The sequence below is a fragment of the Microtus pennsylvanicus genome, chromosome 1 (assembly GCF_037038515.1).
Source record: "Microtus pennsylvanicus isolate mMicPen1 chromosome 1, mMicPen1.hap1, whole genome shotgun sequence".
NCBI lineage: Eukaryota > Metazoa > Chordata > Mammalia > Rodentia > Cricetidae > Microtus > Microtus pennsylvanicus.
This window is the reverse complement of record NC_134579.1, coordinates 76925259-76938561: the sequence shown is the minus strand read 5'-3', so window position 1 is coordinate 76938561 and position 13303 is coordinate 76925259. Positions and strand designations below refer to the sequence as shown.

Here is a 13303-nt window from a genome sequence, read left to right as displayed (position 1 = left end):
TGTGTTGTATTTGTTTAACTATATAAAGATGTGCTATATTTGTTTACGCTGCATTTGTTTAATTATGTAAAGATGTGTTGCGTTTGTTTCACTTTGCCTGCCTAGGCACCTGATTGGTCTAAGAGCTGAACAATAATAGCTAGGCAGGAGGGGGACAGGTGGGGCTGGTGGGTAGTGAGAATAAATAGGAGAAATCTAGACTCAAAAAGCACGAGAGAAGGGAAGAAGAGAATGAGGAGAAAGGGACATGCCTGGCACCAGAAGCCAGGCAGCCAACAGCCAGCCAAACCTAGAGACAGCAGGAAAGTAAGATATACAGAAAGAAACAAGGTAAAAGGTAGATAAAGAGAAACTGGTTAATTTAAAAGAGCTAGCCAGAAATAAGCCTAAGCTAGGCCAAACATTTATAACTACCAGTAAGTCTCTGGGTCATGATTTGGGAGCTGACTGGTGGCCCAAAAGAAAAAGCCTGGTCCACTTTGCTTCCTTGTATCTGGTAATTAACCATCTGAAGTACTTCTTAAGTACTATCCCTATTTAGAGAAAAAAAAGATGAGGTTTCCACATCCCTCTTGAGAACCAGTTTTCCAAATGGAATAGCAGAGAAGTTACCTGACCTTCAAAAGCACATGCAAAATACGGGAAGATTTCAAAGTCCCATAGGTAAGTTTTTGTTGAGCTAGAAGTCTGACTTTGCAGCCCATGCTAATTACCCTCCAACAAAATTCTCCCTCTTCCCTGGTAGTAGATAGTGGAAATCAGGATCTTAGATATGATAGACAAGTGCTCGACCAATGAGTTATACACTGCAGCAACACCTAAGGGCAATATTAAACAATAGTTCTGAGGCATGCAAAAAGATGATGTAAGGCCAACAGCAATGGGCAGCTTTACCCCATCTCCCCTAACCCCCATATAGATCGGAACATTATCATGCACTGCTATCACCACAGAGCTCTGATATCTCTGAGAAGGGTTCAAAGGCAATACAGCCTAAAAGCATCATTTCATATACTCCTTTGGAATCTTAGATCAAGCACAAGTTTCAACATAGCAGAATCTCCATCTGATAAAGGAATGTTATCATTTATGGTTATCTAGGCTGTGCACCCCAAATGCTTAGCAGAGTGGGGGCTGCTCAAACACAGTATAGAGGCATGAGGACAATGACAGTAGCAGCTAAGCCCAGAATAGACTGACTACAGGACAAGTGGAGAGGCACGTGCTCAGTTCCTGACAGGGTAGTGCTGGGCACAGTAGCAAAAGGGAGCAGTAAGGACAGAAAGATAGGATTGTGGTGATGGTGGCCATTGTTAGGAAAAAAATATGTAGGGAACTGAGACTCAAGGTAAAAAGGTAGAAGACAAGAAACAGAGGGAAACAAATCCACTATGGGGGTTTGAATAAAAAAGCCCCCCATAGGCCACAGGGAGTGACACTAATAGTAGGTGTGGCCTTGTGGGAGGAAGAATGTCACTAGGAGGTGGGCTTTGAGGTTTCAATGGCTCAAGCCAGGCCTAGTGGCTCAGTCTCTTCCTGCTGCCTGCATATGAAGAGGTAGAACTCTTAGCTCCTTCTCCAGCACTATGCCTATATGCCATCATGATGATAATGGACATTTATAAACCTCTGAATACTAAGTCAGCCCCAATTAAAAGTTTTCCTTGATAAGAGTTGCCATGGTCATTCATGGTGTCTTTTTCTAGCACTAGAACTCTGACACCCACTAAGGCTGCACACATCCATGTGTTACGGTCAGGCTGCCCAGACTCCAAATGCTAGCTCTACTTTATAAGCTGCAGCTCTGGAGCTCTGTAACCTTAAACAAGTCATTTATTCTCCTAGACTCTGCCTGCCTGTAAAATGGGGTTAACCCACCTCACACTGCACTATGAAGTATTAACATGTAACAGCATTTAGCTACAATTTGATATCATTTTTGTGTTCTAATCATCTTTATAGTTAGTTACTTTTTATTTTTGTTTGTTTTAATCATGTTTTACCTTTAGTTACAGGATCTAGTTCCTTTTATAATACCTTTACTTAGGAATGGCTCAGCAAATAAAAATAAAATAAAACAACAGAATTCTGAGCTTGGTCCTTGGAACATGTAAAAACAGCTGCATAGAGGGGCTTGCATCTGTAACCCTAGCACTCTTGGGGCAAGATGAGAGGCAGAGACAGGAAGCAGGAGAACTGGATCACACAAGATACTCTAGAAGAGATGAGACCCTCCCTCAAAAACAAAGCAGAAGAGGCACACATCCAGCATAAGACCAACTACATAGTGAGTTCCAGGCCTCCTAGGCTATATAGTTAGACTCTTTCAAAAACAAAACAAGGTAGACAGAGAACTAACTCTGAAAAGTTGATCTCCACAGATATGCATAGTTTTTTAAAAACACCCCCAACACTGTATGTATGTGTGTACACACGTGGACTCATGCAAAGGTCAGAAATCAATGTTGGGTGTTTTGCTCAACTGTTCTCACCTTTTTTCCCTCTGAAACAGGGACTCTTACTGACCTGAAGCGCACCAATTCAGCAAGACTAGCAGGCAAGTGAGCTCCAGGATACCCTATCTTTGCTTTTCATCAATCAGCAAGACTAGCAGGCAAGTGAGCTCCAGGATCCCCTATCTTTACTTTTCACAGGCCCAAGCTGCTGCTCCTGACTCTTTCACTGGTTGCTAGGGAACAAACTCAGGAACTCAAACTTGCTTAGCAAACATTTTATCAATTTAGCTATCTCCTCAAGCCCTAAAAATACCTTGTTTTCAGAGACAGTCTTACTCGCTATGTAGCCTAGGCTGGCGTGGAACTCATGAGCCTGCCTGACTCTTCTGGGTGTTGAGTAAAATATCTTTTCTAACCCCTTTCTTCTCTCTCTCTTTCAAGACAGCCTTGGTTGTCCTGGAACTCACTCTGTACACCAGGTTGACTTCAAACTCATAGAGATCTGCCTGCCTCTCTGCCTCCTGATTAAAGGTGTGTGTCACCACACCTAGATGACCCTTCACTTTCATGAAAATGTCTTAAGAGGTAATATAACCAATCACATGGTTCAAAATCCACAAAGTTCACACAAAAGGTGGCACACAGAAAGATTCAAATTGTAAGTAAGCCTCCCAAGCTTCTGGAAATACATGCAGTGCAGGCGTTCCTTTGATGACAAAGACAGTGTGGTGAGATCACAGGCAGAAGCCATTGACTGACCGCCCTGAACAGGCCACCCAGGCCAGAAGAGTTGTAAAGCAGCAGTGCCCACCCTTAGGAAACTATGAACACCGAAGAGTCTCAACCCAATGACAAAGCACCTATCTTTACACAGGACTCTGCACTTCGCAGGAGGCAAAGCATGTCACCAACATGCTGGTCCTGAGTGGCCTGTTTCTGCTTCTGATTAAAATCTAAGTGACACCCTCTTCTAGTCTCCACTGATATCTATGTACAGATACACTCAAATAAAAATAAATCTTAAAAACAAACTAACAACATAAAAACAAAGAAAGAAAAAGGGCTGGCTGTGATGGCTCACAATGATAATTCCAGCACTTGGGAGACTATGGCAAGAGAATCAGCATGGGTTAAAGCCTGCCTATGCTATGCAGTAAATTCTAGGATAACCTGGGCTGCAAAGACACCGTCTCAAAAAAAAAAACACCCAGTTGGTGAAGCGCTTGCCATGCAAGGACGTGAGTTCAAGCCCCAGAAACTACTTTTAAAAACCAATTGTGAGGCTGGAAAAATGACTCAGAGGTTAAGAGCCCTGGCTGCTCTTCCAAAGGTCCTGAGTTCGATTCCCAGCAACATATGATGGCTCACAGCCATCTGTAATGATATCTAGTGCCCTCTTCTGGCAGGTATGCATGCATGCAGACAGAACAAAACAAAATAACAATAACAAAAACCAATTGTGAGCAGGGTGGTGGTGGTGCACACCTTTAATCCCAGGATTTGGGAGGCAGAGGCAGGTGGATCTCTGTGAGTTCAAGGCCAGCATGGTCTACAGAACAAGCTCCAGGGCAGCCAGGGTTGCACAGAGAAACCAGTTCTGGTAGTGTAGGCTTATAACCCCAGTGTAGGGAAGGGAGAGGTGGATCCCTGGTGATTCTGACTGGCCTAATTAGGTCAAATTCCAGGCCAGTGACCTCTTCCCGCCCTCCCCCCCAAAAAACAGCTTGGGGCTGGGAAAATGGCTCAATCAAGAAATAACTTTTGGTGCAAACATGAAGACCTGAGTTTGGTCCCAGCAACTACTTAAAGATTGGTGTGGCAGCATATGCCCCACCCTAGCACTAGGGTAGTAAAGATAGGAAGATCTGTGGGGCTTGCTAGTCAGCCAATCTAGCCAAATCCATGAGTTCCAAATACGGTGAGGGACCCTGCTTCAAAAACTAAGATGGAGAATGAACTTAGTGATACTCAACATTGATTTTGTCTTCACATGAACACATGCTCCCATAAACACATAAACTCATAGGAACACACACATACACGTCATCAGATGGTGGTGCCTGAGGAATGACAGCTGATGTTCACCCCACATACACAAAAGTATAGCTGTGAACTCCTAAAGTAGGTTCTCCAGGGAACAGGCAGGATCTGCCTGGGTACATTCTCAAGCCAACTAACTCCCTTAGTCCTGCACTCAGCCTTGTCCTGCCCCTTAGCTGAAGGAGAGAGAGAACAAGCTGAGTGACACAATGGCTGGATGTCAGCAACCAGAAGTCACCTATGCAGGAAGCAGGCAGAAGAGAGCAAGAGTAGGAAGAAGCACGGTAGTAGGAGGACCAGCTCAGGGTAACTCAAGTAACAGCTTCACCAGGCAGAAGAGGGAAGAAAGCTAAGAGCAAGAGTGCAGCCGTCGTGCCTAGCCACATGTCCCAACCACAGTCTACAACATAAGCTGCCCAGGAAAAGCTCATGTAGAGTCAGCTGTGTTCCCCAGTCCAGGTGTCAAGCCTAACTCCCTCTTTCTGGAGACCCCATCTCCACCCTAGGCTGACTGGCTGGCAAGCTTTAGGAAGGATCCACACTGGCAAGAAACCCTCACCTCTTGCCTGTCAGCATAGCTAATACCCAACGAGCAAGTTCCACCAAACATGAGGCCAGCCAGCTGGCTGTATCCCCTTGCTCACCCACCTCATGTTCCTATAGAATGGCTACAACGACCCCATCCTCCTTCCATTCGCCAGGGCAGCTATACGGCCCCATCCTCCTTCCATCCGCCAGGGCAGCTATACAGCAAACTCGCTAGAGGAACTACTGTCCTTCATGTTACAATACAGTCATTTGTGCATTTGTTCAGTAACTGATTTCTTTTGTTTAATAAATGAGCTTCTTTTTGAAATGCTGTGGAATAATCCTGTACACTGTGAATATGTATTATTCTCATTGGTTAATAATAAAGCTGTTTGGCAAGGCAGGATAAAGTTAGGCGGGACAATCAAACTGAGGACTCGGATGAAGAAGGGCTGAGTGTGGGGAGATGCCAACAAGTCACCCAAGAAGCAAGATGCTAGAGGACAAGTCACAAGTCACATGACAATACATAAATAAAAATGGATTAATTTAAATGTAAGAGCTAGTTGGTAATCACCTTGAGCTACTGGCCAAGCATTCTGTAATTAATATAAACTTCTAAATGTTTATTTGGGACTTGGTGGTGGGCTAAAATACTCCAGCTCTATTTACATTTAAAAATATATAATTTGTTTTTTATTTTATGTTCATTGGTGTTTTGCCTGCATGTATGTCAGAAGCCCTAGAACTGGACATATGTATACGTACATTATATAAATCAAATGAATTTACACTACTTGGAGTGCTAATGCTCCTCCCAAGAGCCGCAGACTAACAAAAACCCTAGTACCAGGCATGGGAAACCTCCTTTAAAGTTGTTGGTCAGGGAGAGACTCCCAAAACAAAGCAGGCTATTGCTGTTGCCATTGGTTGCCTCCCAGAGCTTGAAGGTAAGAACTAACTGCTGAAGACACCATACGTTTTGGACAAATGCAATAAAGAAATTGAGCTAAAACTGACCTGGAAGCCTCCTCCCTGAGGACTAGTTCCCATAGTATCCAAAGGTGCTATGTGGGCTGTCAAGGGAGTAAAACAACCAACAGTCCTACCTAGCTATGAAGCCTGCAACACAGCAGTGGCCAGCATGGCAAGATAGTCCCAAAGGTGCAATAGTGGCATCTGTATCTTAGAGGTAACCAAAGGCTGTTTAGCTGGACTGAAGGAATTCATGCCTATAAACTGTTCTATAAACAAACTGAGTTACCCAAGGCAACTAACTATCCATGATTGGCAAGTTCATGGATCCTAAAAAACAGCGATTCTCAACCTTCCTAATGCTGTAACTCTTTAATTCCTCATGTGACCCCAACTATAAAATTATTTTGTTGTTACTTCCTAACTGTAATTTTGCTACTGTTATGAATCATAACGTAAACATCTGATATGCAGACTATCTGATGTGACCCTATGGGGACATGACCCACAGGCTGAGAACCACTGCTAAAGAGGAACCATCTACTGCCATTTTCCATCTACTGCTACTGCAGTTTAATTCCCAATGCATCCTAAATAAAATACCTATCCTTATATCCAAAGAGAAGCTCTCAGCTCTCATCAAAGAAGCTTCTTTTCACAGTACAATCACAGAAAACTAAAACTGATCAAAACGCAGATAACAAGTGAGGGGGTGGCAGGGTCCCTCCTTAGCTGGTATACAACTCCTACAATGTTCCTCAGGGAACATTGCAGGAGAGATCATGGACCCTAAAGGGGAGAGAGTAGAAAAGACTTTAAGGGGCAGAGGACCAAGATGTTCACTGCAAGGCATCTTCTAGACAGGGAGCTGTACTCATGAAATCGTAACAATACTTTCCAAACAAGAGCTGTATAAACACAATAGCAATTAATATCCAATGTGGATGAGGAAGTCTCACAGACTCCACACCTAGAGGAAGAGCTACAGGCAAACAACAGCTGCTAAGAGAAAGAAAATCATTCTTCTTTTCTAGGGGATCAATCCCAAGCAGTCAGTCCTGAAAACACACATATACAGCAGGCAACACTAAATGGGCTTAGCCGGTTGTATTTATGTGTACATGTGTATATGTACTATATGCAACAATAATAAAGAAAAAGGAGTAATGAATTTCAAGTAGGGACACAAGGAATTGGAAGGAAGTAGGGTAGAAATGATTTAAATAAGCATTCATGCATGAGATTCTCAAAAATAATGAAAATAAATGTAAAAACATAAAGAATACAATTTGAAAACAAAAAGTGTGATTGCTAAGAAAATCCTGCGGAAGCTGCTATATGTGGCATGATTTAAAACCACTGCACTGGTTCTCACATGCACATACCATGAGATTCACAGACTAAGGGTTCCCTAGACTCCTTCAATCTACCTGTGCAACATACCAACTGATGACCTGAATAAAGCATTTTTGGAATATTTGGAATATTTTGGAATATTTCCTTACCCATTTTAATCCTTACATCTCCATGAAGCCATATTATGATGCTTACATTCAAAGTGAGGAAGCTGAGGCGCAAAAGTAACCAGAGAGACCGAGAAAGAGAGAGAACACAAAAGCACCACGGACAACCTTGAACCCGGCAACGTAGCTTTGAATCACTACAAGCACGCGTCATTGACTAGAGGAGATAACCTGGCACACCAGGGAATTTCCTCCATCACAACTGGCCTGTGAGCATGTCGGTAGAGCATATTCTTGACTGCTAGTTAATGCAGCTGAGACCATCCCACTGTGAACAGTGCCATCCCTAAGGCAGGTGGGTCTAGGTTATATAAGAAAGCTGGTTCCTGCCCTGCATTCCCTTCACGATGGACTAAAAGGAAATAAACCCCATCTTCCCCAAGTTGCTATAACAAACTATGTCAACTTCTAATCTTCTGACAGATCATCTAAAATAACAGTTACACTCGACTCTTCTACCACCTAAGTACAAAGACATCTATGCCCACAGCCACTACACCATAACCACAGGCCTCTGAGCTATTGACCTCCAGCCTGGGCTTGTTCTACCAAGGCCTGCCATGGCAAAATACGACCAGCTTCCACTAAACTTTCCAAGACAGCTGGTAACTCAAGCCAGAAACAAAACCACAGCTGCCACAGAATAACCACACTTTAAATCACAGCATCATGCTGCTCAGTTGTCTGGGACCCCAAACTGGGCTTTGCAGGCTGGGAGGGGAACCAAAGGTCATGAAGTCCTCAGTACCCACAAGCACAGGTGATGAACAAGCAAACATAGACACATGCTTGGTCACTGGCTCTTTACTGGCTCCTGAATATTGACATTGACATTTCAGAATCAAAAACCTACCAAAGGACCAGAGGAGGCAAAAGAACTCTCCAAGAGTCAAAGGCTCATCCCACCAGTGGAAAAATCAACTACTGGATCACTATCATCCCTAGGAGGACCTGCTATCACTGGCTCACCTGCTATGGCTAAGAGAACCATCTGCAGACAGAGGATCTGCCATTGCTGCTAGGACACTACCTGGTATCCAGACACCTCTCACCACTCCTAGGAGGAAAGGATCTATGAGCCAGGCCAGGGAAGGCAACAGAAAAGGCAAAGCCTATCTTTAGCACATCTTCCAGAAGCATTAGGTTGGATAACAGAGCATGCACTCACACATGCTGATGCCTACTTGCCTCCACCACAGCTAACCTTTAATCACAGGCTTCCTGTAACCTATCTCCTTGACATGGCACAAAGCAGGTACTAGTGACCAAAGCAGGGTAGAGCTAAACAGAAGCCACCTCCAGTTCCAGTAAAAGGCCATGACATATGGATGCAACTGATTCTGAAATGGTTCAGCAGGGAGGTGGGGCACTTAGGCACTTTAGTACACGGTTATGATATAAGGATATGCAGGGTGCTTGCTTTTTTCATACCTTTTTCATGATTTTTAAATTATTTTCTCTTTCATTCTTTTTTTGGGGGTCTCATGTACCCCAGCTCTAAAAGATTTCTTCTTCAAATAGAGGACAGCCCTTGTGCTACTCCACCTGATATTCTGGACCCCAGAAGTGAAAGAACCCTGATCTAGGAGCCAACTCACTCAAGTTTCTATTCTAGCTGCAAAGCTAGTAGGGAGAGTCAGTGACTTAAGGTCACTCCCAGCTGGGAGCAGCACAGCTGGAATACAGACAGCTGCCAATTCTACCTCCCTACAGGGACCTGTAATAGGCAAGGGACTAGGATTTTTAAACTGTAGTCCTGCTGAGAAAGCAGGTTTTCTTAACTACCAATGCTGGAATCACTCTGGAGAAAGATATGGCCGCCGAAATTATGGTATGATTTTGCTTCCAAATGAGAGCTTCAACAGTGTTAGGGTGAGCAATTAATGCTGCACTCCCTACAGGTGGGGAAAAAAGCCAGTAGTGGCTCTCATAGCCCTCCTGCCCCCTATACCATCCCAGCTTCTTGTCATAAGTACCTAAAAGGTCCAAACCCTCCTTTCCCCAAATTGAGAGGCCTTAATGCATTGGTCAACCACAAGGGGGGGGGAGGTAATCAGAGCAAAGTACTAAGATGGCAGAAGTTTGGTACCATCACCTAAAGAACCCAAAGGGCCTCTGGGACCCATGAGAAGACAAAGGCGGCCAGAGATTCCACATCTAGAGTTAAAAAACAATTTATAAGCCAAGTGTGGTAGCATGTGCTTTAATCTGTGCTCAGAAGGCAGAGGCAGACAGATCTCAGAGTTTGAGACCAGTCTGGTCTACAGAGGGCATTCTAGGACAGCCAGGACTACACAGAGAAACCCTGTCTAGAAAAACCAACCAACCAACCAATAGAGTAACATGAGGTTTTTCTGAGGCCCAAACTAGACATAAACAGCCAGATGGACAAGGATCCAAATAAAGGTGTATAGTGACCAAATCAGTCAGGCCCATAAGACTGAAATTTCACCTGGTCACTTAGCCTTTACGAGAACATTCTCTACTTTAATTTCTCTGTCTATAAAATTGGGCTAGTAAGAGTTCCAGCGAATACCGAAAGTTAACACAAACATTAATGCTTAGAACAGTGCCTGACATGTAACATCTTCAAACAACCAAGATCATTTTAAAGAATATGGAGGTTGGAGGTATAGCTCAGTGGCAGAGTGCTTGCCTAGCATGCACAAGGTCCTGGATTTCATTACCCATCACTATAAAAACAAAATAGAAAAAGAAGCTTGGACAAGTCAAGCCCTGCTCCACACACTGCCTCCTCCCCATCTATCTCTGAAAGGCCTAGCCTGCACCAAAAGAAACCCACAATGTCCTGGCTCTTTCTCACAAGTAACACTGGGCAGAAGCAAGAGGACAACCCTCTGCCTCCTTCCTAAGAGACCTAACTTGTATTCTCCTCACACCCATGTATGGATCAGACCTAGGACCTTGACAGGAAGCAAGCAAATCTAAACCAGAGAAGGACCTTTCTCTTGAAAACCCAGCAAAAAGACTGCCCAGCACTCCCAGGACAGACAGGAGAAACATGCACACAGACACAATAGCACACAAGAAAAAAAAAAAACTGGCCCAGCAACCCCTGTCTTTGCTGACCATGTCAGGGGGTACATTAGAGTGCTTACGTACTGGACAACTTAAGACAGCTCTGGGGTCTACTGCCAAGTTCCAGCCTAGAAAGCCATAGATTCGAGAGCACATTACTCCCTCTATTGGAGCCTCTTGCACTACATGTCCCATTCAGACTGTAGGAAGGTTCTGGGGAGACCCTCCCTTGCTGCACATGTACAAACGGATGGATGGCCTCTGTCATCAGTCTCCAGGCTCCATGCTCAGGGATACCCGACACATAGGACTACACTGAAGAACTCCTATTTGCTCTCTTCTACAACACTTCTAAGGAGAGGGCTGTTCTCTGCGCTTGATTATCTTCAGTGATGGCAGGCAGCACAAACTCACGTATCCTTTCCCAATTGCTCTCAGCCAGCTGGCAGGATATGTGTACAAACTGGCCGGTGAAAAACGGTTAGGGACATTGGTCGCCTCTGTAACTAGACAGAAGTTGGCTCTGGAACAAGAGGCATCAGGCAGGCAGGCAGACATGGCTCTATTTCAAGGCCTAGAAACCTCCGCTGCAAAACTGGGACCCAGAAAACAGAAAGGGATGGCAATCCACTCTATACAGGCATATACATGTTTACCAAGACCACAAACCCAACAGCCCGACAAAAGAACTATACCCAGCAGGCTGCTTTACAGTCAGTTCACTATGTAGAGCGGCCGGTTGCACTGAGTTCCTCTCGGAAGCCCAGGGAGGCACTCCTCAGTTCAGCGTCGGCCTGGGGTCTTGGTCATTGGGGCTTAGGCAGACATTTCCACATGTGACAAAGGCACAAAGCCCACCACTGCAATATGTTACAAGACAGGAGCTGGGCTGGGACACTGCTGTGGGTGCACCCATCTGCTGACACCCAGTCATGATGTCACCCACAGAAGACTTGCCTTGGGCATTCCTTCATGGGAACCATTCCCCACTAAAAACACGAAGCACGATACTTGCCACTGCACTGGCACAGAGGTAAGTCTGCCGACACAGGACACACACACACACACACACACACACACAGACAGATATTAAAGCATCCCTTTCACCGAAAGTTCAGCCACCCCTGCTAGTTCTAAAACTTTTTGGCAGATTCCTAAAGGGACAGTGAGGCTGTAATGGGAACTCTTGAACCTGATGGCTAAATCAACCCTGTTTTGGAGAGTGGGGGAGCAGTTAAGTTTTCTTGGTGCAGTTTAGGAGTGTTTGAAATAGGTAAAAAAAAGGGGATCTGAGGTTCCCCACCACACACAAAACTCCAAGGGAGTACCAGAAGTATTTAATCACATCACATCACAGACAACTAAGTGCCGGGCACCGCTGAGAGGACTCTGTCCCCTGCACTCGGGGTTTGGTTTACTCCCAGTACCTCCTTTGGGCCGGGCTAGACTTCTGTGATGCAGCGTTTCATTAAGAGGCAATAAGCCACCAGGCATCGCTGTCCAGAGCTGAAACACTGGCACAAAGCCACAGTTGGGCGGACAGTTGGGACACCAGGTGCCTCCACAAGCTGCTCTCAGCCCCTAGACTTCCACTCAGCCCAGCAGAAGCTCCTGGCCAGTGGCTCCCAGAGCACGGGACACTCTACAGACGTGGGTCCAAAGGCGACTCCTCGAGGCTCCGAACCCAGGAACAATCCAACTTGTGCCCGGGCAGGGGACGAGAGGCCCGCAGCCAGGCCTCGCCTGTGCCTTGCCGAGGTGCAGTGGACGCCCAGCTGCTGCGGGTGAAAGGACGTCCCCGGCCCCACCCCCGACCGCGCCCCCACCCCCAGCGCCGCGCACCTGGCCGCAGAGGCTCGGTGACAGTGAGAACCAGCAGGAAGAGCAGCAGAAAGGCACCGCTGTCTGCCTTGGGCACCATTTATCCTCCGTTCATCGTCCCCGGGGCAGCCGCGAGACCCCGCGGGCAGGCCGGACCTGGCCCAGATGAGGGAGTGAGGGCCGGACTCCGGCAGGGGGCAGAGAGGTGGCGGGCGAGGGATCCAGCTGGGCCGCGGCGACGCTGGGCGGCTGCAAGGGAATGCCGCCGACCCGTGCGCACTATAGGCCGCAAAAGCGGGACGGGATTCCGGCTCGCGCAAGATGGCGGCTGTCCTGCTCGGGCCCGCGCGACCCCGCCTCCAGCCCACACTAACCAATGAACGCCGAGCCGGGCGCGGGGAGGCGGAGGGAGGGCAAGACGGGAGGGCGCGCTCCAGACGAGGGCGGGGCGTGAGCAGGAGGGCCGAAAAGAGGCCAGGCCGAGGGCCTGGGCGGTAGTGGGCGGGGTCTGGGGCGGGCTTATAGGAAATGAGGCGTGCCATTGGCTGAGTCAAGAAGTGGGGCTCGGGACTGAACCTAGGCGGCTAGGTGACCAAAGGGGTCCCTGGTACTTTGTGGGGATCACAAGGATCAACAGTGTAGGCCCCTGGTCTGGAGGAGGTAGGAGTGGGGACCTGCGATTAGAGAATTGAGGAGGCAGCACAGGGCATGAATGATCTTTACTCCTGGAGGCCCAGGTCTGCCCCAGTGCCCAACATACACCCTAAAGCGGTCTTCTAAAGGCCCAACCTCCATGAAGAAAGTGAAGAAATCCAGAGAGCTGGCCGACTCTGAGATTGGGGAAGGAACACACAACAATTTCAACAGAGGAGGAAATGGCCTAAGGGATGTCAGAGAGAATAACAGAGAAGCCCAGATCCT

At 46.6% G+C, this 13303-nt stretch overlaps 1 protein-coding gene across 2 annotated transcripts in view; it reads right to left on the bottom strand.

Annotated features, from left to right (window-relative positions):
* Window positions 1-12743, bottom strand: part of Dgcr2 (DiGeorge syndrome critical region gene 2) — a 69649-nt gene extending 56906 nt beyond the window's left edge. For both annotated transcript variants that reach the window (XM_075969884.1, XM_075969893.1), the window contains exon 1: window positions 12404-12743. In XM_075969884.1, the coding sequence (XP_075825999.1) occupies window positions 12404-12482 (79 nt within the window). In that variant the 5' untranslated portion in view covers window positions 12483-12743. The remainder of the gene's footprint in view (window positions 1-12403) is intronic.
* Between the last annotated feature and the right edge of the window lie 560 nt (window positions 12744-13303).